This window comes from Octopus bimaculoides, chromosome 4, assembly GCF_046866305.1.
Source record: "Octopus bimaculoides isolate indiv1 chromosome 4, ASM4686630v1, whole genome shotgun sequence".
In the NCBI taxonomy this organism is placed as follows: domain Eukaryota; kingdom Metazoa; phylum Mollusca; class Cephalopoda; order Octopoda; family Octopodidae; genus Octopus; species Octopus bimaculoides.
Window position 1 is genome coordinate 22,284,395 of NC_142931.1, and position 25,000 is coordinate 22,309,394.

The 25,000-nt window shown below is 34.1% G+C and overlaps 1 protein-coding gene across 3 annotated transcripts in view; it reads left to right on the plus strand.

Moving 5' to 3' along the window:
• LOC106876823 (sodium-dependent phosphate transport protein 2A) overlaps positions 1-25,000 on the plus strand; it is an 84,290-nt gene that overhangs the window by 58,288 nt on the left and 1,002 nt on the right. For 2 of the 3 annotated variants that reach the window (XM_089350491.1, XM_089350490.1), the window contains exon 10: positions 17,535-17,651. The exons of the other annotated variant lie outside the window; for it this stretch is intronic. In XM_089350491.1, coding sequence (XP_089206617.1) covers positions 17,535-17,636 — 102 coding nt within the window. In that variant the 3' untranslated portion in view covers positions 17,637-17,651. Of the gene's footprint in view, positions 1-17,534; positions 17,652-25,000 lie in introns of those variants that run through there. 3 annotated transcript variants of the gene reach the window in all.

Consider the following 25,000-nt stretch of genomic DNA (forward strand, 5'->3'; position numbering starts at 1 on the left):
CAACTATCTCTGTGACTTTTGAATAATGTTCTTCCCAGACACCGTCTGTTAGTGTAAAGAAATTAACTACATATATGAATATATGTATATATATGTATGTATGTATATATATATATATATATATATATATATATATATATATATATATATATATATATATGAATATATGCATGTGTATATATATACACATATATATATATATATATATATATATATATATATATATATATATATTATGAATATATATATGTATATGAATATATATATATGTAATATATATAATATATACACATATATATATATAATATACATATACATAATATATGTATTATATGTATAGATATATATGTAATATGTATATAATATATATATATAATATACATATATATATATAATATGATGATGACATTATATGTATATATATAATATATATATATATACATTATATGTGTATATGTATAATATATATATGATATATAATATATATAATATATAACATATATATATATAATATATATATAACATATATATATATATATACACACACACACACACACACACACACACACACACACATACACACACACACACACATAATATGTAAATGAAAGAGATAGGAGAAAATAACACCAAATTAAACAAACTAGCAACTACTGGTACTTTTTATCTGCTGTGGACCCTTTATTTATTCCATTCTTTTTCTCTTGTATTCTAATATATTTGGAGTGGAGAACTAATAAATTGATAATAAAATGAATATCTATTATTCATGTGTGACTTTTATTGTGACTGTTTGTGAATAAGTCACAAATTAAAGTGAAGCATGTAAGAAGTTATAGGCCTGTTCTCTCTAAATTAATGGAATTGCTTATATATTCTATAATCTGTATATAAATTTTGAAAATGCCTTTTTTAAGGTTTTATTTTTCAGAAGTGAAATATCTAACACTAATACAATCTAACTACAATGAATTCTGTCTCTATGCTGGTCTGCAGTTCTAACCCTTTAGCATTTAAACTGGCCATATCCAGCTGAAATATTCTACAGATCTGGCCTTTCATACATATCCTTCAATGTTATTCTAAAAATAATGAATCACGTTATCAAAATCCCGAAGCTATGAGATAATGCATTATTAATTCAAAACAATGTGACTTAATAAGCATTACATTCGACAGAGTAATCTGAATGTTAAAAAACTAAGTGAGTTTTAAAAGAACTTTACCATGATAACATATCCTGCTAGAAATAGCACTCGTATCTGCTCAGCAAATCACATCCCACCATTTAAAGCAAGAAGTGTAACACTGGAAAATATAAGCTTCGATACTATTAAAACAACATGATGATCATAGCATGGAGTGCTCAATCAAGCCTGATCTGAATTTAAAGAACAACATGACATTTGGAACTCAGTGATTTCTATTTCACTGTGTGGTCACTCATCCTGCTAAAAATAACAGTGAAATTCTTCTGCCATCTAAACAGGCAGCAATGTTGGATAAAGAAAGCCTGATACTCTGAAACGATGGGATGGATTTAGCTGAAGTACCTTTGATCACATTTGTTCAATCAAGCTGACCTGGTTGAAACCCTTTCGTTACCAACCTGACTGAAACTGGCTCTGGCTCTGAGTACAAATGTCTTGTTTTCATAAGTTTTGAATTAAAATCTTCCACCATACCTTAGTCACAATTTATGTTCCTAACATTAGCTTAATGACAACTAAGTTACTTTACTAAATTCTTTGTTTATATTTAAAGTAATTGAAAGAAACACAGAGCATCTAAAAATAAATACAGTAACAAAAGGGTTAAACAACTTGGTATTTGGAACTCACTGAGTCTTGTTATACACTTAGGTAAAAAGAATAAAATAGCCAAATCTTCCCACTGCCTAAACAGAAGGTAAGACTGATGCTCCAAAATGACGGGATAGTCAAAGCTGGAGAGTTTTGACAGCAACTTGATATTCATAATTTGGCAAGTTCTGTTTCTACAATCTATTTGATTTTTAAAGGCACTTCTATGTGGTTGCTTATTCTGCTCGATCAAACCTAACTTGGGGCTAAACAACTTGATTTTAGAACTCTGTTTTGATTTTACAAACTCTGTCAATTTCATTTCTCCTATTTAGACAAATAATTGTCATCACAGCTAAAAAGGCAGTTACTTATTGTTGGTTGAGTTGATATGGCTGCAGAATCAAGGATGTACTTCCTATTCCCAGTGTTTCCATGGTTTCTGTAGCAAAGACAGTTGATTTTGTTCTCACTACATCAGTCTCTTTGGCTGTGAAAAGGTACCATAGAGCTGTACTATAAGTATGGCTAAAAGAAATGTGTATTTAATAGGTGAATTGTTAGCTAGTAATGTTGAACTCAGATTCCTTTATGTGTACAATAAAGGAGGCAATGAGAAGCTGACCTCTTCATTGAAACACTACATAAAGACTACATTCAGTGGAAATTCCAACAAATCACTGGATCATGTAACATTTTTCGTTCACATTTGGGAACCACTTAAGTATTCCTTCTCTTGAAACGCTGTGAGGGCAGTCTTGAGTGAAAACTCCAACAGGCCACTAGGATATGAAACATTACTAAAGGCGGTGCTCCAGCATTGCCGCAGTCAAATGACAGAAACAAGTAAAAGAATTCATCTTTGATACAGATTTCTACAGCTGAGAGTCCTTTCCTAAGGCTATTCTACTTCAACACATAATTAGAGCATTAACACTAACTTAAAGCACCAATCCAGAGTAGTGATGTGGTAAAGATGTTAGTTCTTGCAGTATGTTTCAGCTTCTTGTAATCAGACAACACCACATACAATAACACTGGTGCCAAGCTTTAATGGCCCAAGTTGGTGTTCTTTCTTTCGAAATAACATTGGTGTTGTGGAGAGAGGAGACAGGCATGTATGTGCAACTATTAGTCTTCCTCAAAAAATCTTGCCAGGGTTTTTACAGACAGGTGAATGGTCAGCTTTGACCAATAGAGGCCCAACTAATTTGAATTAAACATGTTAATATTTACATTTGACGGATATTTGTCCTCATCTTGTTTGTTGTTAACACAATGTTTCGGCTGATATACCCTCCAGCCTTCATCAGGGCATATGGCGTTGTGGTTAAGAGCGCGGCTACTAACCCCAAGATTCCGAGTTCGATTCCAGGCAGTAACCTGAATAATAATAATAATAATAATAATAATAATAATAATAATAATAATAATAATAACAACAACAACAACATCGAAAAATACCTTAGGAATGAGAAACCAAGTTTGAAATTTCCCCAAGACACCTGATGAAGGCTAGAGGGTATATCAGCTGAAACGTTATATTAATAACAAACAAGATGAGGACAAATATCCATCAAATGTAAATTTACATAATTCGTCATCTTTTAAATATAGACCTGTATAATGTTAATATTTATTCAGTAATTATCTTCTACACATGGTCTCAGGTTCAATCCCACTACATGGCACCTTGGGCAAGTGTCTTGTGAAAGAAGCCTGTCATATATACATACATATATGCGTGTGTGTGCATGCGCATATGTTACTGTCTCCTTACCTTGACATCATGTGACAATTATAAACGAATGCCACTCTCATGCAACCAGTGTCCTTTATTTCCAATCTTCTGTGAAAACAATGTCTGATCATAGAGAATATTACCGTCTTTGGAAACAGGAAAAGCATCTGGTTGTAGAGAATCTGCATCAACAAATTCCATCTTACCCATGCAAATATGGGAAAGCAGGTATTAAAACTAAATTGATAGCTTCTCTAAGTAATTAACTTCAGTGATTTATTATTTTACAATATACTTATCACGTTTGTTTTGTACATCTCTTTAATGATTTTATAATCACTGCTTTGGCAAATATGGTGAAGTGTATGTTTCACCACTGAAGAGGTCTAATAAAGCTGAAACATATCCAATCATGTCTCCCTTGCTCGTTAAAATAATCAAAATATTAGTCATTGAGCTAGCTAATGTTATCTTTTTCTCACCACATAAGTATTTCTAATTACATTTTTGATGAACACTACATTAAATATTTTAAATACTAACTGAACTACCTAAGATAAGATTAACATCTAACCACTGGTGAGAAAATTTACCCTTTTAGTTCGTAGTCATACAACCAAACTACACAGCTATTGTTCTACTTATGACATCTTCTTTATTGTGTGAATGTTCTACAATTTCTGTTCACAGCATTTTTTTTTATTGTTTTTGAGCTTCAACTTCAGCATTTTTTTTATTGTTTTATTTTTTGTTTTTGTTATTTATAATGATATATCTTCTTCTTGGAAGCTTTCCCAATCACACATCATTATATTTTCCACTTTAATGGTTTTATTTTGTGTTGCCTTCTTATTTGATTGTTATTGTTGTTGTTTAACCCTAGGTCAACCCTGATCAAGAGGTCCAATGATCAAAGGCATTGCAATCATGACCATCCAATCATTTATTCAGACATAGTATTCTTTTAGTGTTTTATTTGTTTTAGTTATCAGACTGCAGCCATGCTGAAGCACCACCTTGAAAACTTGTAGTCAAATGAATCAACCCCAATGTTTATTTTTTTTAAAGCCTGGTACTTATTATATTAGTTCCTTTTGATGAACAGCTAGGTCATGGGAACATAAACACACCAACACCAGTTGTCAAGTTGTGGTAGGGGACAAAAACAAACACACACACACACATATTTATATACATATATATACATGCAGCAGGCTTCTTTCAGTTTCCGGCTACCAAATCCACTCACAAGGCTTTGATCAGCCCAAAGCCCTAGTAGATGACACTCACCCAAGGTGCCACTGAGTGGGACTGAACCCCAAACTATGTGGTTGGAAAGCTTCTTACTACACAGCCACACTTACATTATCCACTGTACCATAATTCAGTGTATGCAGGTCAATGAACAACAATGGGATGGGTCAGAGAGTTTAAGATAATTTGCTAATGTCTCCAACCCTAAGACTATAAAATGTCAGCAGAATTTATATGGCAAGAACAAAACACAAAAAAATGCAAAAAAAGAAAAGAAAGATTCATCTCCAACCTGTCATTGAGATTTTATTTTTGTTCCTAAGCTTAATGTTAAATTATTGACATTTATGTGAATGATAATGTAAAGATATCTTGCTAATCTCTAGAGAGACATCATAAACTTTATGTTATAACAATTATGTGATGGACGAAGCATTTTAGCCATTCAAAAACACACAGAAAATGTTTGGCTTTGAAATGAGTGTTCCATGCTGTAGTTCCTCTAGTTTCAATTCAACATACTGTTTCTATTCAAATACTTACCAGACAAATACAACTCTGAAAATTTAAGATGTAGATTATCTAACAATAGCTGGGTATGTGAAATCCTTATTTCTTAGTATTTTGTTTGTTTACAACAAGCCTAGAGGGAACTTCTACATTTGACACCTAGCCAATAAAAAATACCCAACAAATCTACTAAAAAAATCATCGTCGTCATCATCATTTAATGTCCATCTTCCATGCTGGCATGGGTTGGATGGTTTGACAGGAGCTGGCCAGCTGGAGTGCTGCTCCAGTTCTTTTGGCATGGTTTCTACAGTCGGATATCCTTCCTAATGTCAACCCCTTTACTAAGTACACTGGGTGCTTTTTACATGGCACCAGGTGCTTTATATATGGCATTGGAATAGTTGTTCTTTTTATGTGGTAGTGGCATAGGTGCTTTTATGTGGCACCAGCATGTAAAATAAATAAATAAAACAAATTGTCCCTGCATCATTAGAGATAGGATGTTTTAAGCCTGAGAATTTTAGATAACATCTATATTTTCTTCTTTTTCCAGAAGAGTGAGTTCATGTGTGAGAGATGTGCACTCAACACTAGCCAATCTGCTTTTACTATTGTTCCCCATCTTTGTTAAGGCCAGTGTCTTCATTAAATCTGATATTGCATAAACCTGGTCAAATCCCCATTAATTTTAAAAATATGTCTTTCACAGAGTTCTTCCACATAACAGGGCTGCAATGAAACTAAATATTTATAGCTAGAAATATTGGTTTCTAATTTTGGCACAACGTCAATAATTTCAGCTGGAGGGGCTAAGTTGATTGTATTGTCCCAGGTACTCAACCGGTACTTATTTTATTGACCATGAAAAGACAAAAGACTAAGTCAACCCCAGCAGAATTTGAACTCAGAACACAATGACATGAAATGCTGTGAAGCATTTTGCCTGGCATGTTCATGATTCTGCTAGCTTGCTGCCTTTTTATAGTTAGAAATATTGAGTGAACATTCCGTTCAACCAACTGTTGGTGTTGCTATGAATTTTAATTCATTCAGTTATGCATGAATTAACTATGATTAACTATGAAAGGATATCCCCAGACAAATGGAGAGATACAGAGTAGAGAAGACTTCTTTTTGTTTTGCTGTGTACATAGCAGCTCTACTAATGCTGCTACAATGATAAAAAAACATCCAGTATGTTCAATAAAGGGATTGGCAAACATATGCAAACAATGAAGGGTTGAACAGACCTTTTGGTCTTGTCTTGTTGACAACATGACAACCTCTCTAGTGCTGGTGCCACAAAATAATAATTGTTTTTTAAAGCTTTAAAGATAGTTTGATAAAGTCTTTAACCTAATAGAATTTATTTGGCCAGTAAAAAAAAAAGATTCATTTCTAACTTGTTGAGGTTTTATTTTGTTCATATACTTAATGTTAATTATTGACATTTATATCAATATTGTAATCTTGCTAATCTATAGAGATATGTTATAAACTTTAAGTTATAACAATTACATTGTGGAAAAAGCATTTTCGTCATTCAAAAACATACAGAAACTGTTTGGCTAAAATAATGTTTCAATGTTGTAATTACTTTAATTTCAAATCAACATATTGTCTCAAGTCAAATCAGTTGTGAGACAAGTACAACACTGAAAATTTAAATTATAGATTATCTCACAAAAGCTGGGTATGTAAAGGACTTGTATTTAGGTATTTTTTTCATTTGCAACAGGTCTCAGTAAAATCGCTGGTAATTGGAGGACATTCAACTAATGATAGTTTGCTAAAATAAAATGCTTGAGCAAGATGTGGTCTCCTGGTTTATTTAAGGAGGGCAGTAACTTTGAATAAGAACTGACTCAGAATGTGATAAACCCATCCAGCCTTTGCCAGCATGGAAAGTGGATGTTGAATAATGTTGATGAAATGTTTCTGATTACTGAACAACAACCAGGTTTAAAATTTTTCAATTCAGGTTGATAAGTTCACTGTTCTTGATAACAATGCCCTTCTGATGGTGTATGTATATCATTTTTATGATGACCATAAACTGAAAGAAGGTATATACTAACACAGCATGTAAGTCATCAAGTTCCTATTTTTTAAAATTAAAAATTGAATGGTTTTAGTTTGGTAATGTAAAAGCACTAAAAGTACATTAACAACAATAATCACATTATGGTTTTCGTAGTACAACCCTAATTTTAAGTTAAATTGCTACTTTCTCTAGAAGTAGGCCAATCTTACATCTTCCGCAAACTTAGTAACATTTTCAACACAAACAATTTACATTTATACATATATTTGCACTCTTTATAAAGTTGTTATCATATGAGGAGGTAAAATTCAGTAGTCTGTCTTATTAAGAAGCATCAGCTCTAATTAATTGAATAAGTGGCTGGAAGAGTTGTTGACTGTACTTGAAACAAGAAAATGAAGATGCACTAGAGCAACATAAGAAAAATCGATAATAATAAATGGTAGCACAGAGAATAACTTGTTTCTAATTAGGTACGAATTGTGCACTTTAATCATATACATCACTAAGACACTATAGAATGTTCTGAATGGTGACCCTGATCCACTGCCATTTTTACTGGTCACTTCTTTTTAATATCATTGATGGTGTTTTAAACCTTAGTGAGAAATTCAGAAATAGGTGCAGGCATAGCTGTGTGGAAAGACTTTCGCTTCCCAACCACCTGGTTCTGGGTTCAGCCTCACTGCGTGGCATCTTGAGTAGGTGTCTTTTGCTATAACCCCAGGTTAACCAAAGCCTTGTAAATGAATTTGGTACGTGGAAACTGAAAAAAGCCTATAGTGTGTGTGTGTGTGCGTGTGTGTGCATGCTTATGTCTCCTTGACTTACCATTATGTGGTAGTTGTAAAAAATAACTGTCAATGTCATATAAGAGGTGTCCTTCGTTTCCCACATTCTGCAAGAACATGTCTGGCCATGGGTAATATTACCTTGCTTGAAAATAGGTGAGGGCTGGAGATAGGAAAGGCATCTAACTGTAGAAAATCTGCTTCGATATATTCCATCCTATTCATCTGATCATGGTAAAGTGGATGCTAAAATGATGATGATGATAAATTCAATCATAAGTTTTCTCCCCATATTTTGGGACATAGTTTTGGATGTCTGCACACAATAATTATACAAAAATGATATCTTTGTTATTTATTAGCATCAGTTAACAATAATGTCAGAATTTACGACTGATCATCTCAGCTGAATTTTATGCTATAAAGCTGCATCATAAACATATGTTTATATATGATGTATCTGCAAATGATCATGTTAAATAAATTACAAATAGCCAATCAGATTTCATATACACTGAACTGCAAAAGAAATGCAAGACATATGTGACTGTGAAATATGTTTTAATTTCATTATGCCAGAGATAAATTTTGATAAATCTGATAAAGTCAATTTCTTGGATGTGCTTTAACCACAGTCTATGGATCATTGTCATGTGTTCTGGTAGTGGGCAGATCCAGCACATTGAGATTGAAGGGTGTGACATGTTCAATACCGTGTATGCTCTCTCTGGATGTTCAAAACAGCCATACACTATCAGTACATGGAGTGCACGAGGTGGTTTACAAAAGCCATTGGCACCTGTGACCACACCTTGAGGAAAGCTGCCTCCAATTCCACATGAGTTGTCAGCTTTGGGACCACCTGGTTCAACCTTCTCTGGATTTCATCTCACAGGTATTCAATTGGGTTCAAATCCGGGCTGAGAGCCGGTCTCAGCATGGTTTTGATGTTGTGCTGATGCAGGAAGTCCATGGTGACCCTGGCTGTGTGGAAGGGAGCATTGTCCTGCTGGAACATGTGGCTGTGGTGACGTGCGAAGAAAGGCATGATGTGTGGTCTTAGGATCTGGTCAATGTAGCGCTGTGCAGTGATGCCATTCCCCCTGCCCACACCAACATTTTGGAACACATAGGGCCCAGTTCTCTGATTCAGGCTTATAGCACCCCAAACCATGATGCTTTGGCCACCCCACGCATCTCTAGCGTTCACCCCTCCTATGCCACACCCTCACTCTGCCATCCGAGGTTGAAATGCAGTACCAGCTCTCATCAGAGAAGACTGTTTCCCTCTATTGTTGATGCCACCAATATCAGTGGTGTGTAGCTTGACAGTGGTGGGCAGTGAGGACAGGCCCTTGAGCAGGACGATGGCAACACAGGTTGTTGACAGCCAGTTGACATCATACTATGTCATCGCCGATGGGTCGCTGACCAGTGCCAATGGTCTCGTGAGCTGTCATGCTGGCTGGTCTGAAGCAATCATGGAGGTGTTGCAGGTGGATGAAGTGGTCCTGCTTGGGCATGGTCACTCAGGAGTGCCTTCTGTAGGCATGGTCTGCAGTGCTGTTGATGTTGTTGTATCGTTGTTGCAGGCAATAGATGGTGTTGACATGGACATTGTAAGCTTTCGCAATAACTAGGGCACACTGCCCTGCTTGCAAATTGGCCAGTAGCTTGTTCTCCCTGTGCTGCTGACAATCGGGTCATATCTGATGTGTCCAATTTACGAATGCCAGGAATGTGGTTCCAAGTTGATTTGTATATCCATAACCTCCACGAGATGCATGTGCATGTTGGTTTTCATGACAATTGTTTGCGACTGCCACCTATGGCCTTCAATGCAGCTGCGTTTTGGCGTCTTGTTTCAGGGAAAGTTGAAAGGTTTCCTGCAATTTGGGTCTCAGTCATAAACTAGCATATCTATCTTGGAATATTTGTACTTACATCCCTGGAATGAATTTTCAGAATTTACTATATAATAACGACATTTGAAAAAAATTGTTTCTTTTGCGGTTCAGTGTATTAGTTGCTAATGGAAATACTTTTGACATTTTTCAGATCATCATTCAAATGATAATCAATGACTTTTACACTATTGGTGTAACAGCTAGTGGGGAGGTCTCTATATGATCACTTGACCTGCTAGAAATAGTAACTAAATCTCCTTTAAATCACACATCATCTTAAAAGAAACTGTACTAAGTTCATAATGTCTGAAAAAACAATAGAATGGGCATAATTGATATATCTTTCATGATAGATCTGTTGATAGATAAGACTAACTAGAAGCTAAATAACAATAACAGTAACACAAGTTCATATACTGTATAGCTTTATGGTGAAGGAATAATATAAAGGCTGACAGTTTTTCTCCAGGTTTAGTATTGAAGCAAGAGAAAAGTTGATCTCTTGTTCATAAATTGCTCCAGCATAATGACTTTATCTAAGGATTATGAAAATAACTATGTGGTTGCTGAGTTTGCTGAAAATAGCAACCAAATCCTTCTGCATATTACAACTTGCCCTCTTACAAAGGAAGGAAACTTTACATAATGAAGTCCTATATACACTACACCTAACACAAAAACTGAATGGTTGGATGGTCATGGTCAGCTTACCTTTGATCAAATCTTTGCTTGATCAAGGGTAACCTTTGAGCTAAACAACAGCAACAACAAAAGAATTGTTAATTTGCAACAGAATTGTTAGAGCATCAGAACAAATGCTTTGTAATATTTCTCCTGACATTTCATGTTCCAAGTTCAAATCCCACCAAGGAAGTCGACTTTGCCATTCATTCTTCCAGGGCCATTAAAATGAAGTACACAGTTACTGGGGAGTGGGGTGGAGAACTGGTTCTCAAAATTTCTGACCTTGTCTCTAAATTAGAAACAATATTGTGAAGAGGATATACACATAAATGTTTGGAGAAAAAAGACAGTGAGTTGGCAGAACCATTAGCACAGCAAGTAAAGTGCTTAGTGACATTTCTTCTGGTTCTTTACACAGTAAGTTTAAATTCTGCTGAGGTCAACTTCACCATTTATTGTTTTGGAATCAATAAATAAAGTACCAGTTGAGCACTGAGGTTACTATAATCAACTGACCCTCTCCCTACTAAAGTCACTGGCCTTGTGTCAATAGTAGAAACAATTTTTTAAAGTCTGCACCAAATCTTGTTTCCACTATTTCTGAAATTGTTCAAATAACAATGGATTTTGTGAATCTCAAATTATTTGGGAAACTAGGAAATATTTTGAAAAACTGAAAATAATGTTAGCATAATTTGTAAAAAGATTTCTGTTGTGATAAGAATGTTCATGTTATGATTTCCTGTTGAGATGTTGATCAGTAGAAGTGACACAGGAAAACAAAATGACAACTGAACTAAGTGAAAAATCTAGGAACTTAGCAGTTGAAATTTCCTTTCCTACCACTTTAACTCTTTCGATATCAAGCCACCTGATAACACACCTGGTTCTATATGCAAACTTCTTGTTTCAAAGTGATCAAAGTTAAAAAACCTTGCATCAAAATTACTAGTTAGTTTAAGTTCCAAAAACCAGATTAATACTGACAAAGTTATTCTAATAAATTCTTCATTATTTTAAAAATTAATTGAAACAAAAGCAGTACATTTCAACAGAAATGTGGTAACAAAAGGATGGACTGTAGTAGTTGCTTCCTACCTATCTGTGTTGAAACACAAATGATCATGAGAGATTCAAGCCACATATTAGAGACCCAAGCTACATCTGATGAACATAGATGTTCATCAGACTCAAGCCACATATCATGCCAACATGGAAAGCAGACATTAAACAATGATGATGATATCGATAATTTAGTGAATGACAAAATAATGGCATAACGGTTATAGTATCTTTTTATTATTATTATTCATAATTTTAATGAAATACAGGGTGGTGGGTGATTAGTTGAAACATTAAAGTGTTGAACAAAATACCTTGTGGCGTTTGTTATAGCTCCTTATGTTTTAAGTTCAAATCTCACTAAGCACAAGTTTGCTTTTCATTCCTTTTAGGTTGATAAAATGAATTCCCAATTAAGTACTGAGGCTGATGTAAATGACTATTCTTTGCCAAATTTCAAGCCTTGTGTCTATGTTAGAAACACTTGTTTTGATGAAGTATATTGATCTTATATTTGATCACCAATTTGTAAACAAAGTTGGTCAGATTTTCAGAATCTCAAACCAACACACAAAGTTGTATTTTAAACATAAAATATACACAAAGTATGTATATCAATTTTCATTTTACTACTGGACAATTTTAATACATATAAAGCCTACATGGTTACAGTCACTCTAATGTAATACTGGAACTTTTTAACTCAGTTTCTTTTCTTATATATATAATTTCAAATCCCTGTTCAGTTTACAGTTTGTGTTTGAAAGTCGTGTTAAGTTATTTTTTAATGTTCTTTGATCAACAACTCAACTTCCAATATTTTTGAAAGAAGTAAATTGCTTTATTGGTTTTTCTCCAAGCTATATTCATTAAACTAAAGATGTTTAGGAACTGCATTGAAATGTGTGTAGTCAAAATTCATAATTCTTTTTGTCTATTTCTTCTCAAATGTTATTTTGTAATCATTCATTTTGAAGGGTTTTGTAGAAATTAGAAATATGGCATTGCGGAAATGATGGAATGCAGAAAAGTTGAATGGATAAAGTGTGAGCTTGAAAGCAAGAATTTAATTCCTTACATGCCCTAGTTCTTCTGTCCCTATTCACTTCTACTCACCTCATATCATAAGGGTTCGCCACTATTTTATCTCTCTTTTCAGTTCCATCCTATTTACTATCACTATCTCTTTTATAATGTGAATTGTTATGTAACTCCTCTACAGAAAAGAAAAAAAAATCCTCTCTTCTGGCCATTTCTCTCATCTCCTCACATAAAGTTGCTTCCCTAATCAATTGAAGGAGATCTTAATCTTGCAAGCTGCATAATGACCTCACTAGTTTTGGTGCCATGAAAAAAGCAACCAGTACACTCTGTAATGTGGTTGGTATTAGGAGGAACACTCAGCCATAAAAACTATGCTAAAGCAGACACTGGAGCATGGTACTGTCCCTGAACCTGTTGAATCCAGTCACACTGTCCAATCTATGCCAACATGGAAGATGGACAATAAAGTATGATGATTTCCATTCCATTGATGAAATTGTAAGCAATGTTACTGTGGCATCTGTGAATGCTTTTAATAATGATTGTTGGCCAGGAGAGGGTCAGCAGTAATTCAAATCTAGATCATTCTCTTGTAATCTAATACTTTCCATCCAGATAATGTGAGTGCAGGCAATCATATTATCTGAACAACTGAAAATGTTGCCAATTCCAATAATTGAAGTCTGTTGTTGCTACAGAGATATAGAACTAAAAGATTAAGTTCTAATTTGCTATTTTTCACATATATAAAATTTCAGATTTGACACCAATAGAAATGTAGTACTTTTCATCAGTTGGCAAGGCCAACATTCTGCTGTCTACAAAAGCTAGGATTTTACTAGCCTCATCAGAACATTCCCACTCAAATAGGGACATCTGGCAACCCCGGTTTTAAACTATAATTTGAAATGACTATCATTTAATTGTTGTTGCTGTTTTTGTTGTTATTTAGTCTCAAGTCAACCTTCATCAAGCTGACCTTGGATCAGGGGCATTCAAGCTATGGCCATTAATTTTCTAATTATTTTTCTGGAATAGTGTACCTCAAGTTAAAAAATCCAGTGTATTCTTCTTTTAGGATGATAGGGTGTGTTTCAAGGGAGATTTTGCTGTTATTTCTAGAAGGATGAGCAAGTATGCAAAAGCTCCTTCATTGGCTTGACTATGATTTAGTTAACAAGGGCAGTGAGCTGTAGATATTGTTGTGCTGGACTAAATAGCATCAACTATTCAATCACATTCAATTTTTATATTCTGCATTAAAATCCTGTTGGAATTAACTATTCCTATAATCCTTTATCTAGCAAGCAGAAATTAAGCATTGAGAAGGGGTGGTCAGTCTAATCAGGAATATCTGTGTCTGCACACAAATTTACTTTATGTCTAGTTAAAAGAAATCTTCAATTCACTTAACAGATTCTTGAATTCTGATGAGAAGTCAATAATCAAAAATACCATATTTATTTGAGTTTACATACAATACATACCATATACAATACATACCATATATACCCATACATATAATACATACCCTTAATTTTGGGCAATGAAATTCCAGAAAAAATATGCACTAATTTTTTTAAGTATTATAATATATGGAAAAAGAATTGTTTAGTCTCATTCATTATAGTTCCTGTCTAAATTACACAGTAACAGCTCACATGCCCTAAATGAAACAAAAAGTAGATTTTAAAGTTATATTTGAATTTACTGGTGTATGCTGTAAAAGTGCACTTGCTGTAAATTTAACATTGTAAAAATCACATAATCATGTTTTGTTTTGTTTGTTTTCTCCAGAAAATCAATTCATTTTGAAAATCATGTTGTACTTTCATTTTTACTCAATTTTACAATTCAATTTGCACAGTGATGCACACATCACTAATCATGTTGTCTCAGGAGAACAAAGTATTTTTGTTTAAGCATGCATTTTTTTTTATTAAATTCCTCTAACTTTATTATTTCTATTATTTTTTTTACAGTCTTTTGATTTTCATTTTGGACATCTGGCAACTGTTTTTAATTTTAAAATAATGTTTTTCAAAATTAAAAAAAAATTAAATCTGAATCTTTATAAACTGAAGCACATTTTAAATTTTTACTACATTTAAAGACATAGGCATAGATATTGTCTGTTTTTAGTACAAATGTATGTCAAGATAATGGAGGTGGCATGAACCCAGCCTGCTCTGAAGAGCTGAGGCCTTTACAGAAGCAGTAGAAAATGGCTGAGAGAGGAAACAATGTGCCTTTGGTTCAGAGGCTGTAGTGTGTCTGTCAGTGACATTATTTTGTATTGACTGCAAATACAGTAAATGAATCTAATAAATAAATATGTCTTGGTAACTAAGAATATAAATGAGCTAGACTAGGGTAAGGTTCTTTCCTACTTACCAGATTAAAGCTAATGAAGTACTTTTTTGATTAATCATGTTAGATTATGAGCTCACAAACAGGAAAATGTGAAAAATTCTAATCAGTGTGATTTTAATTAGATAATTTAGGTAAAGGATTAAGGTAAAACTTACAAAAGATGGTGGAATTATTTAGTACTTTACATAACTTATATAGTTTATAACTGAATGAAAAAAAAGTACATACTAAATATTAGTAACTCAACATACTTAACAACAATTTCTAGTTTTACCGTGAATACTTGGTACTTTCTTTGAATGGACAAAACTTCAGTCCTGAAATGATGTAACAACATGATTACAGAGAGTATCACTCAAATATGTTTGTGATGGAACATCTCCTCTAATGAATCCTATGCTTGATTACGACTGAAGAGAAGAACTATTCAATTTACTGACAAAACTTGCCTTCTGCAATGTCTTCTGTCTGATTCTTTTACTGTTATTATAAGTAATCACATAATATTGAGAATGTGATCTTGAAATTCCTAGCTGTTTTCTTTCCCATTCTTGAAACTGTCTGCTGCATCCACCTTTCAATTGTATCCTTTTTTGTTTTACCAGAAGTATTTTCTCCCTTGAAATATTTTACATATCAACCCATTGAAAACCACCCTTCCTTCTCTCATCAGAATCATTTTACAGAGTTTCTATTTAAATTTAAGCTCAATTATATGCAAGAACATGTTTTAATTTCAAATTCCAAATTAATAATTCCGGATTATTTTCAAAAGCAATTCAAATATTTCATAAGAAATATGGTCACAAAAGTGTTAAGCTGTTTGTGAGACATTTTCCATTTACTCCTTCATTATAATAATTCATTGTATGTGTCTTTCATATATTTTCCAAAAACACTAACATTTATTGATTTTGTGTCTTCCATTTTTTTTTCCATAAGCATTAACATTCAATATTTGCAACATTGAATTAATGACATCAGTCACATTCAACAGTTTGTACTTTGTATCATTCCATTTCACCAAAAGAAAAAAAAAATTATTTAGCTTTTAGGATTGGGAAGTAGCAGAATTGGTAAAATGTCAAATGAAATATCTTGTGGTACTTATTTATCTCTTTACATTCCAAGTTCAGATCCTCTTGGTGCCATGTTAGATAAAATAACTACTGGTCATATATTGAGTCAATTAAATTGACTATATCCTTTCCTGTAAATCTGAAGCAAAGTTTGTTACAAATATTGGCAGAATTGTTCAAACATTGTAAAAAAATGTAGTCTGGTTTTCTTTCTGCTTTTTATTGATCTAAATTTAAATTCCACCAAAGTCACCTTTGTCTTTTATCCCTCTAGGATCAAGTATCAATCAAGTCCTGAAATCAACAATATCTGCGAACCCCCTCCTAGTTTTGTGCTTAAATTAGAAACCATTGGTGCACTGGCAGAATGGTTAGCACACTGGGCAAAATCCTTAGTGGCATTTCATCTGTCCTTACAGTCTGAGCTCAAATGCCGCTGAGGGCGACTTTGCTTTTCATCCCTTTTGAGGTTGATAAAATAAGTACCAGTTGATGTAATCGACTTACTCCCTTCCTAAAACTGCTGGCCTGGCTTTGTGCCAAAATTTGAAACCATTATTATTATTATTATTATTATTATTATTATTATTATTATTATTATTATTATTATTATAAGAAGGGCATTGGATTGGTAGAAGAAACATTAGAACATTAAACAAATGTTGACTGCTTCCTGCTCTGAAACTTCAGAGCTTGTGTCTTTGTTATAACATTGTTATTGCATTGGATTGGCAAAATTGTTGGAGTACTTAGTTACAGCTCTCTACATTCTGAGTTCAAATCTCCCTAGGGCCAACTTAACGTTCCCTCTTCCAGGCTTGATAAAACAGAATACCAGTCAAATATTAAAACTTGTATAATCAACCCCTCTCCTAAAAACTTGAGGCTTTGTACCAGTGTTATAAAATATATATATTTTTTATTATAACTGTTACAGGCTAAATTAGTTTGCTGGGATGTTGTCTTGAGGTTTGGTAACAAGTTTTCCTCAAATCTCAAGAATTGTTCTTAAAGACTTTTGCAGAATACAAGGTTACACTTTTCTCCAGGCCAACAATGAAAGTCTCAATACTAATCTCTTTGAGTCTCTTAGCAGTTTGAATCCTGTGCAAAATGCACCAATTACCACAAAAATATTAGTTATCTTAGTCTTCCACAATCTCTTCATCTCATATTGCAAAGTCTATGATCTTACAGTTTCTTTTGACTTCTATAATCATATCTAATTTTCTTGATTCAGTTGTATAATCAGCCTTTACTGGGAATTCATATAAAATCCTGTCATTCTTATTCTCTGTCACAGCCTCTGGTTTGTATTCATACCACTTTTCTATTATTTTGAAGTCACATGCTCAGTTAACACCTCAATGCACTCTTTTACATACACAGTCATGCCTGTGACTATACTCTTTTTGTGTTAGCTTACTGCATTCATTCAAGAGATGGTTAATACTTATTATTATTATTTTATCCTATCTTCTGAGTTATTTATGTCACATCTCAGCTCCATTCTGCAGCTTAGAGATGCATTACTTTTCTCAACATGTGCTATTCCAAGTATTGCTGTCTACTCTGTACTTCCTATGAAGTTTGATATTTGCAGCTTTTGATGTCAGAATATTGCTTTCTTTGAGATGACCCCAACTGCACTAATCACAATAGATATCACATTCACTTTTGAGGATGTATGGATGCACTTCACTTCCAATGCTTAGTCTTGGTACTTGCTGACTTTCTTGTCCTCCTTCTTCACTATATTTTGGTCTGCAGCTATAGCTATGTCAATGAAGGTCCATTACTTGAACTCCTTCCATAGGAGAATGATATCTGGCCAGTTATATTGCAGCTTCTTATTTGTGTTGATTGACATATCCTATCTGAGTTTCACTTGATCATTCTCTGCTACTAGCAAAGGTTGGTACTCATACCATTTGTTGGAACATTCTAGTCCATGCTTCCTGCACAACTCCAAGTGTATTCACACTGCCACTTTGTCATTGCATTTTTGTACCACTTTTGAGTCAGTTTTGAGCATCCACTAATTATATGTCTCACTGTCTCAGATGATTTTTCACATAATCTACACAAAACTGATACTGCTGTCTTATCAATAGTACACTTAAATGAGCTGGTTCTTAAAGCTTCTTCTTGAGCAACAAAAATCAGTCCTTTTGTCTCCCTCTTTAAAAAAAAAAACCCATGTCTTTATCATTTCCAGGATTCTTCAGCTTCATCTGATGTTTGCTGAAAAAACTCTCCATGAAGAACTTTCTCTTTTCTGTTGAAGATCTTTTCTTCATTAGTCCTCATTTTGTACTCCTAAAGGATCTCACCATTGTCACTGATCACTTCACTCAGTGGTGGAGTTTATCAAAGAATAATCTTAAAAGTGATATACCTTTGTTTCTTGAAAAGCAAAAGGAACATTCACTGTGCCTCAAAAGAACAATTAAAGGCAGCTCTGTCTGATGTGACAAAATATATGGGAGTATTTGCCTAGGTGACAGTTTGGATTGATATGTCACACATCTGTCCATAGGCTAGGTTAATTAGCAGAATACAAGAGTCACAGTCAAAATTATTGCAGTGATATTTACTCCCTGCTTCTCACTAGTGCAATGTGAACAGGAGGTAGTTGCAGAGGTAACTGATATGGAGTCAGGTAGGGCCATTAGGGACATACAACTCTTAACAACCTTTGAAAACCACATGGTAATTTCAGAGATGTGCCCTGTTTTGGGCATGGAAATTAAAACAATGAGATAAGCAGTTGGGAGTAGAAAGCTTAGATGCTACATTTGTGGCAGTAACAGCCACCTGAGGACTTTTTATCTGAGGAACTGGAAAAACAAAAGAGAAAGAAAGAACAGCAGTAGAAGAACTGGCAACAGCAATAACAGCAGGTTGTGAAGGAAGCTGTTTCAACAGTATCTCCACCTACACCACCAGTTGCATCTCAAGAATGGTAAAAAAGCTTACCTTGTCTTCAGGATAACTAGAAATCCTCTTTGCTGGCCACCACGAACAGCAGATGACTTGTGATGATGGGGAAGAGATGGCGGCTAAAAAGGAATGACAAACCATCATGGAAAGAAAGTGAAAGATAATATCTACAGAAAAAAATTGTTGAGCATAAGCAAAAAGCATGTAAATATATGAAGAAGCCTTGCTTTTATGAGACAATATAAGATGAATGGTCATGTGATTGAGTAACATGACACTGAGATCAGTGTCCAGTTGAGGAGGGCCTTGACTTGTTAGTTGCTTGGTGACCTCACAAGTGCTGGTGCCAGATGAAAAGCACTCAGCAATCACTGTAAAGTTGTTGGCATGAGGAAGAGGCGTCCAACCATAGAAACCATGCCAGAGTTGACATTGGAGTTTGGTGCAGTCCTCTCACTTGCCAGCACCTGTTAAACTGTCAACCCATATCAGCATGGAAAAAAGACATTAAATGATGATGATGATGATGATGTATAAATATGCCCATGTGTATAAATATTGTATAATGTCTTTGTATCTCCTCTTGTTTTTTGTATAACTTCATTCTGTCCATTCCCATGCATTTTGTAATCCCTACATGTAGGTTTTTATTGTATGCATGAAAGGCAGTAGCGAATTAATAAAGAAATAATCATCATTATTAATTTTCAAATATTGATATCTGGAGAAAATAGTAATTATGCCTACATTTTTCTTTGCTTTTATTAGAAAGAAGTGGTAATATGTATGTTAATAGCAACAGCTGGATATTCCATACTGCAGATAACATGCATAATAATGCTAACTATGAAATCATTTAACCATATTTTGAGTGGGATTGCTGAATGTCTGTGTTTATGTATGTAAGGAATGTGTACCCATGGAATCTTAATTATTTTGTTGTGTGATTTCCACAGGAACAGGCATGGCATTGTGATTAGAAGCTTGCTTCACAATCACATGGTTCTGGGTTTAGTCTCACTGCATGGCACCTCGGGCAAGTGTTTTCTACTATAGCCTCAGGCCAACTAAAGCTCTGTGAGTGGATATTTGAGAGGAAAACTGAAAGAAACTTATTGTATATATATGACAGATGACTGGGGGTAGTAAATGGCAGTTCAAGTATATATAATTTCTGTTTATCCCACATAAATCAATATATGTACACACACACACACACACACACACACACACACACACACACACACAAAGAAAAGAAATGAAGCAAGTATATTCCACTGAATGTGTAATGTCTGTATCTCTAAAAGACAAAGGACAACTACTCTTTCACTCTATGGAGAAATCAGGACACAAGCAAATATTGGGTATAAGAGGAATCAGATGAAGTATTCAAGAGAGAAGTCTGAGCTAGTATGGGCATGTAATGTTTATGGAAGATGACAGCTGGATAAAGAAGTGCCAAGAAATCCGAGTGGAAGGAAGCTGAAGAAGAAAGAAATTGAGGGAGACAATAGAGAGAAATGGTAGTTAAAGTCAACCTCAGGATGTTAATTCCTATGAAGAGATGACAAGCAACAACCTGCAACATGTACAGGATTATGAATGAAAAATTATTAATGAAGATGATGGAGGTGGGGGTCACATTGATGGTGGTGGTGGTGGTGGTGGTGGTGGTGGTGATGTTGGCAGTAGTGGTATTGGTGGTGTTGGTGAAGGTGATGATGATGATGGTGTATTAAAGAAGAAATTCCAGACTGGGAAACAAACCCTAGAATTAAAAAGGCCTTAAAAAGTAAATCTGGAAAAGATAGCAGGAAAATAAAACCAGGACAGAATATATATATATATATATATATATATATATATATATATATATATATATATATATATATACGTATATATATATATATATACATATATATACATGTATATATATATATATATTTACACACATGTTGTACATATACATATTTATATGTCTGTATACATATATATGTGTACATGTAGTGACTTAAATGGCTAAAAATAACATACATTTTCTTTATGTGTCATAACTTAGTCAATGCTGCAGTGCAAGATAGCACTTGGGAAACTGAGTTTAAAAACAGTAGCTTCAGTTCTTCTCTTTAACTTCCTACTTCCTCTCTTTTCACACACATTCACTTTTTTCCTCTTCAAAACCACTCATGCTAGTTACAATATACTCTATTCATCACGCTTGCATACTTCCCCAAAATAACCAAGCAACTAAAATATTGATTGATGCCATAACACTGAGCTGACAATTATTGTATATTGTTCCATATATTCTCTGAAAATGTTTAAAAATTTATCTCAATTATGTATAAAATTAACTTTGATCTGCTATCAGAGAAGTGGCTCTGATCAATATGCAGAAAAAAAGGAAGTAGGAATTCTGTTGTATATATTGAATGTAATCTAAAAGTGCACAAGAGATGTAGTGGAATAATAGACTGGTTAACAGAGAAGACTTCATATACATAAAACGCAATAAATTTTCAAATGCTCAAATTGCTTCTTAGAAGCAGTTTTTAGCTTCTGTTGCCTTAGTCTTCATTAACTGTAGTGGCAGGAGTCTTGAAAGCATGGTAGCTAAAGTATGAACAGAGTGGAGAAAATTCAATCCATTTGTATTCAAAGGGACTGATTAACTCTCAACATGGAGGATAGAATGTATAATACCTGTCTATGAAGTAGGATGTCTTATAGTAGCAAAACATGGTTACTGAATGTATCAGGTTGAGTAAAAAGTAAGCAACATTTTGAACCATGAAGTATTTGTATCGGATTTTTGCAGTTTGGAATTTTTAAAAATATTTTTTTTTGCAATTGTCTGATAATACAAACATGGACTTCCCAAATGCATCAATAAACTAACGTTGATATTTTTTTACCGTTGTTATAATCATCTGAAATAGAACTGTCAAAGCATGATTTTTGAGCAATTTTGCTGTTCAACTTCAAAAAAGGACATAAAGCAGCTGAAACTGCTTGCAATATCAACAAAACTTTTGGTGAGGAAATGACCGTGGTCAGTTCAAAAATGGTTTAAATGGTTTTGCAGTGGAGTCCTGAATCTTGAAGGTTGTGAGCATAGTGGATGCCCATCTGTCATCGATGACAGTCAATTAAAGATCGTCATTGAGAAAGATCCACATAATAGCACTCGAGAACTTCAAGTTAGCCAGAAAACTGCCTGAAACCATTTGCATTTGATTGGAAAATCAAAAAAGCTTGATAAATGGGTTCCACGTGATTTGAATGAAAATCAGAAAATGCACAGATATGAAATTTGCTTGTCACTTCTTCTCCATAACCAGACTGATCTGTTTCTCAACTGTATGAAGTTTGCTCATTGCTTCTTCTCCATAACTAGACCGATCCATTTCTTGACTGTATTGTAACTTGCAATGGAAAGTAGATTCTGTACAATAATAAAAAATGTTCTTTGCAGTGGTTGGACCAAAATGAAGCACCGAAGACCTTCCCTAAACCCAAGCTCTTCAAAAAGAAGGTTATGGTGACTGTTTGGTGGTGTACTGCTGGATTCATCTACTATAACTTTATAAAATCCAGTAAAACCATTACTGCAAAAACATATTGCCATGAAATTGCCAAAATGAATGAAAAACTGCTACTCCTTCATCTCAGACTAGTCAACAGAAGAGGGCCAATCATTCTTCATGAAACATGTTTCACTAATGACGCTCTAGAAGTTGAGGGAACTTGGCTACAAAGTTCTTCCTCACCCAGCTTATTCCCCACACCTTTCTCCTACCGACTACCACTTTTTCAAGCACCTTGATGGTTTCCTGTGAGAGAAGAAGTTCAAAAATCAAAGCGATGTTGAAAGTGCATTCAAAGAGTTCATCAGCTCCAGAACTCCAGATTTTTATGTTACCAGAATAAGCAAACTTGTAACTCATTGGCAAAAATGTGTTGATTGTAATGTTACTTACTTTGCTGAATAAAATTTCCGCATCGTTATAATATATTGTGATGAATTTCATTTTTCAAAACGTTGCTTACTTTTTACTCAGCCTGATAGAAGGATAAGCAAAGGCTGGAAAAGAAAAAGCCAACATGCCCCAATGGATGTGTGGTATTAGCATCTTTAAACAACAAAGCATGAATGGGTTTAGAGAAAAACTAGGTACAACAGGCATTATGTTTCCCATGCAAGAGAGCAGACTATGTTGGTATGTGATGCATATCGGAGATAACATTTGAGTAAAGAAGTGCCAAGGGATCTATTTTAAAAGTACTTGCAGCAACCCCCCCCCCCCCCCCCCAAAAAAAAACAGGAATACATGAGAAGGGGCTGAAACTCATAAAAGAAATAACAAAAGATTATAACAAAAGACAAGACATTGTGTTAAAGAAAACCTCTCTGATCTATGCAATCATGGAAGATTAGAAGTAAAAATTATGATGATGATGAGATGTGTGTGTGTGTGTAAGTCTGGCTGTGTAGTCACTGCATTCAATTCCTATGTTGTTTGGAGTTATAACCCACTTTGACACTTTGGATGAGTGTCTTTTACTTAGCCTTGGGTTGATCAATGCTGTGTAAGTAAAACTGGTAAACAGAACCTATGTATATTATTTACATTATTTACATTTGACGGATATTCATCCTCATCTTGTTTGTTGTTAACACAACGTTTCAGCTGATATACCCTCCAGCCTTCGTCAGGTGTCTTGGGGAAATTTCGAACCTGGGTTCTCATTCCTATCGATGTTACTATTATTATTATTATATTATTATTATTATTATTACTATTATTAACCAAGACACCTGACGAAGGCTGGAGGGTATATCAGCCGAAACGTTGTGTTAACAACAAACAAGATGAGGACGAATATCCGTCAAATGTAAATAATGTAAATAATGTAAATAATTCCTCATCTCTTAAATATAGAACTGTAGAACCTATGTATGTATGTATACGTGTGTGTGTGTATGCATACATGTGCTTGTGTTTTATGTGTGTGTATGTATGAGTTTACATCTCATATGTAATTCTGTTTGAACAAAACAGTGATACCATGCTCATGTTTTCTGTATACATCCTGTAACTTAGCAATTGTGCAAATCAGTCAAATAAAAAGTTTCTTCCATGTAAAACAGGTAGGAGTTAATGATAGGAAGGGTGTCTGGCTGGGAAATACTACCTTGATAAGTTTTCATCTGATCCATACCAGCATGTAAAAGCAGACTGACAACAAAGAAACAAAATTAATTTATACATATAAATACTTATATGTATGTATACATGGATATGTATAGGTGTATTGATTAACTTGGCTAAAATTAATATATGTTGGCTTTATATGTAAGAACTTAGCCAATACCATAGTACAAGACGGCGCTTAGAAAACTGTTTGCAACATGGTATTTTTAGTTATTTCCTTTAATTTGCATTGCCAATACTTTCTAATACTCAGAACAGCACAACTCCCCCATGTCAGTTCCTTTGGGGCTGGATTAAGGCCCATAGAGGCCCGAAACACTTAAAGGATTTTGGTGCCCCCATATATGTAATTCAAAATGTAAACAATACTAAACCATAAAATAAATTTTAATTTTCAAAATGAACCAAAACTAACAGTAAGATGGGAAACAAATGTTTATTTTTCTATATTTGCACTTTATTTATATTTGAGAAGTTTTCTCCTGCGTTTTTCTTTTCGCAAAGTCTTTGATCAGATCCTCACTATGATACCGTAAACACTTTGAAA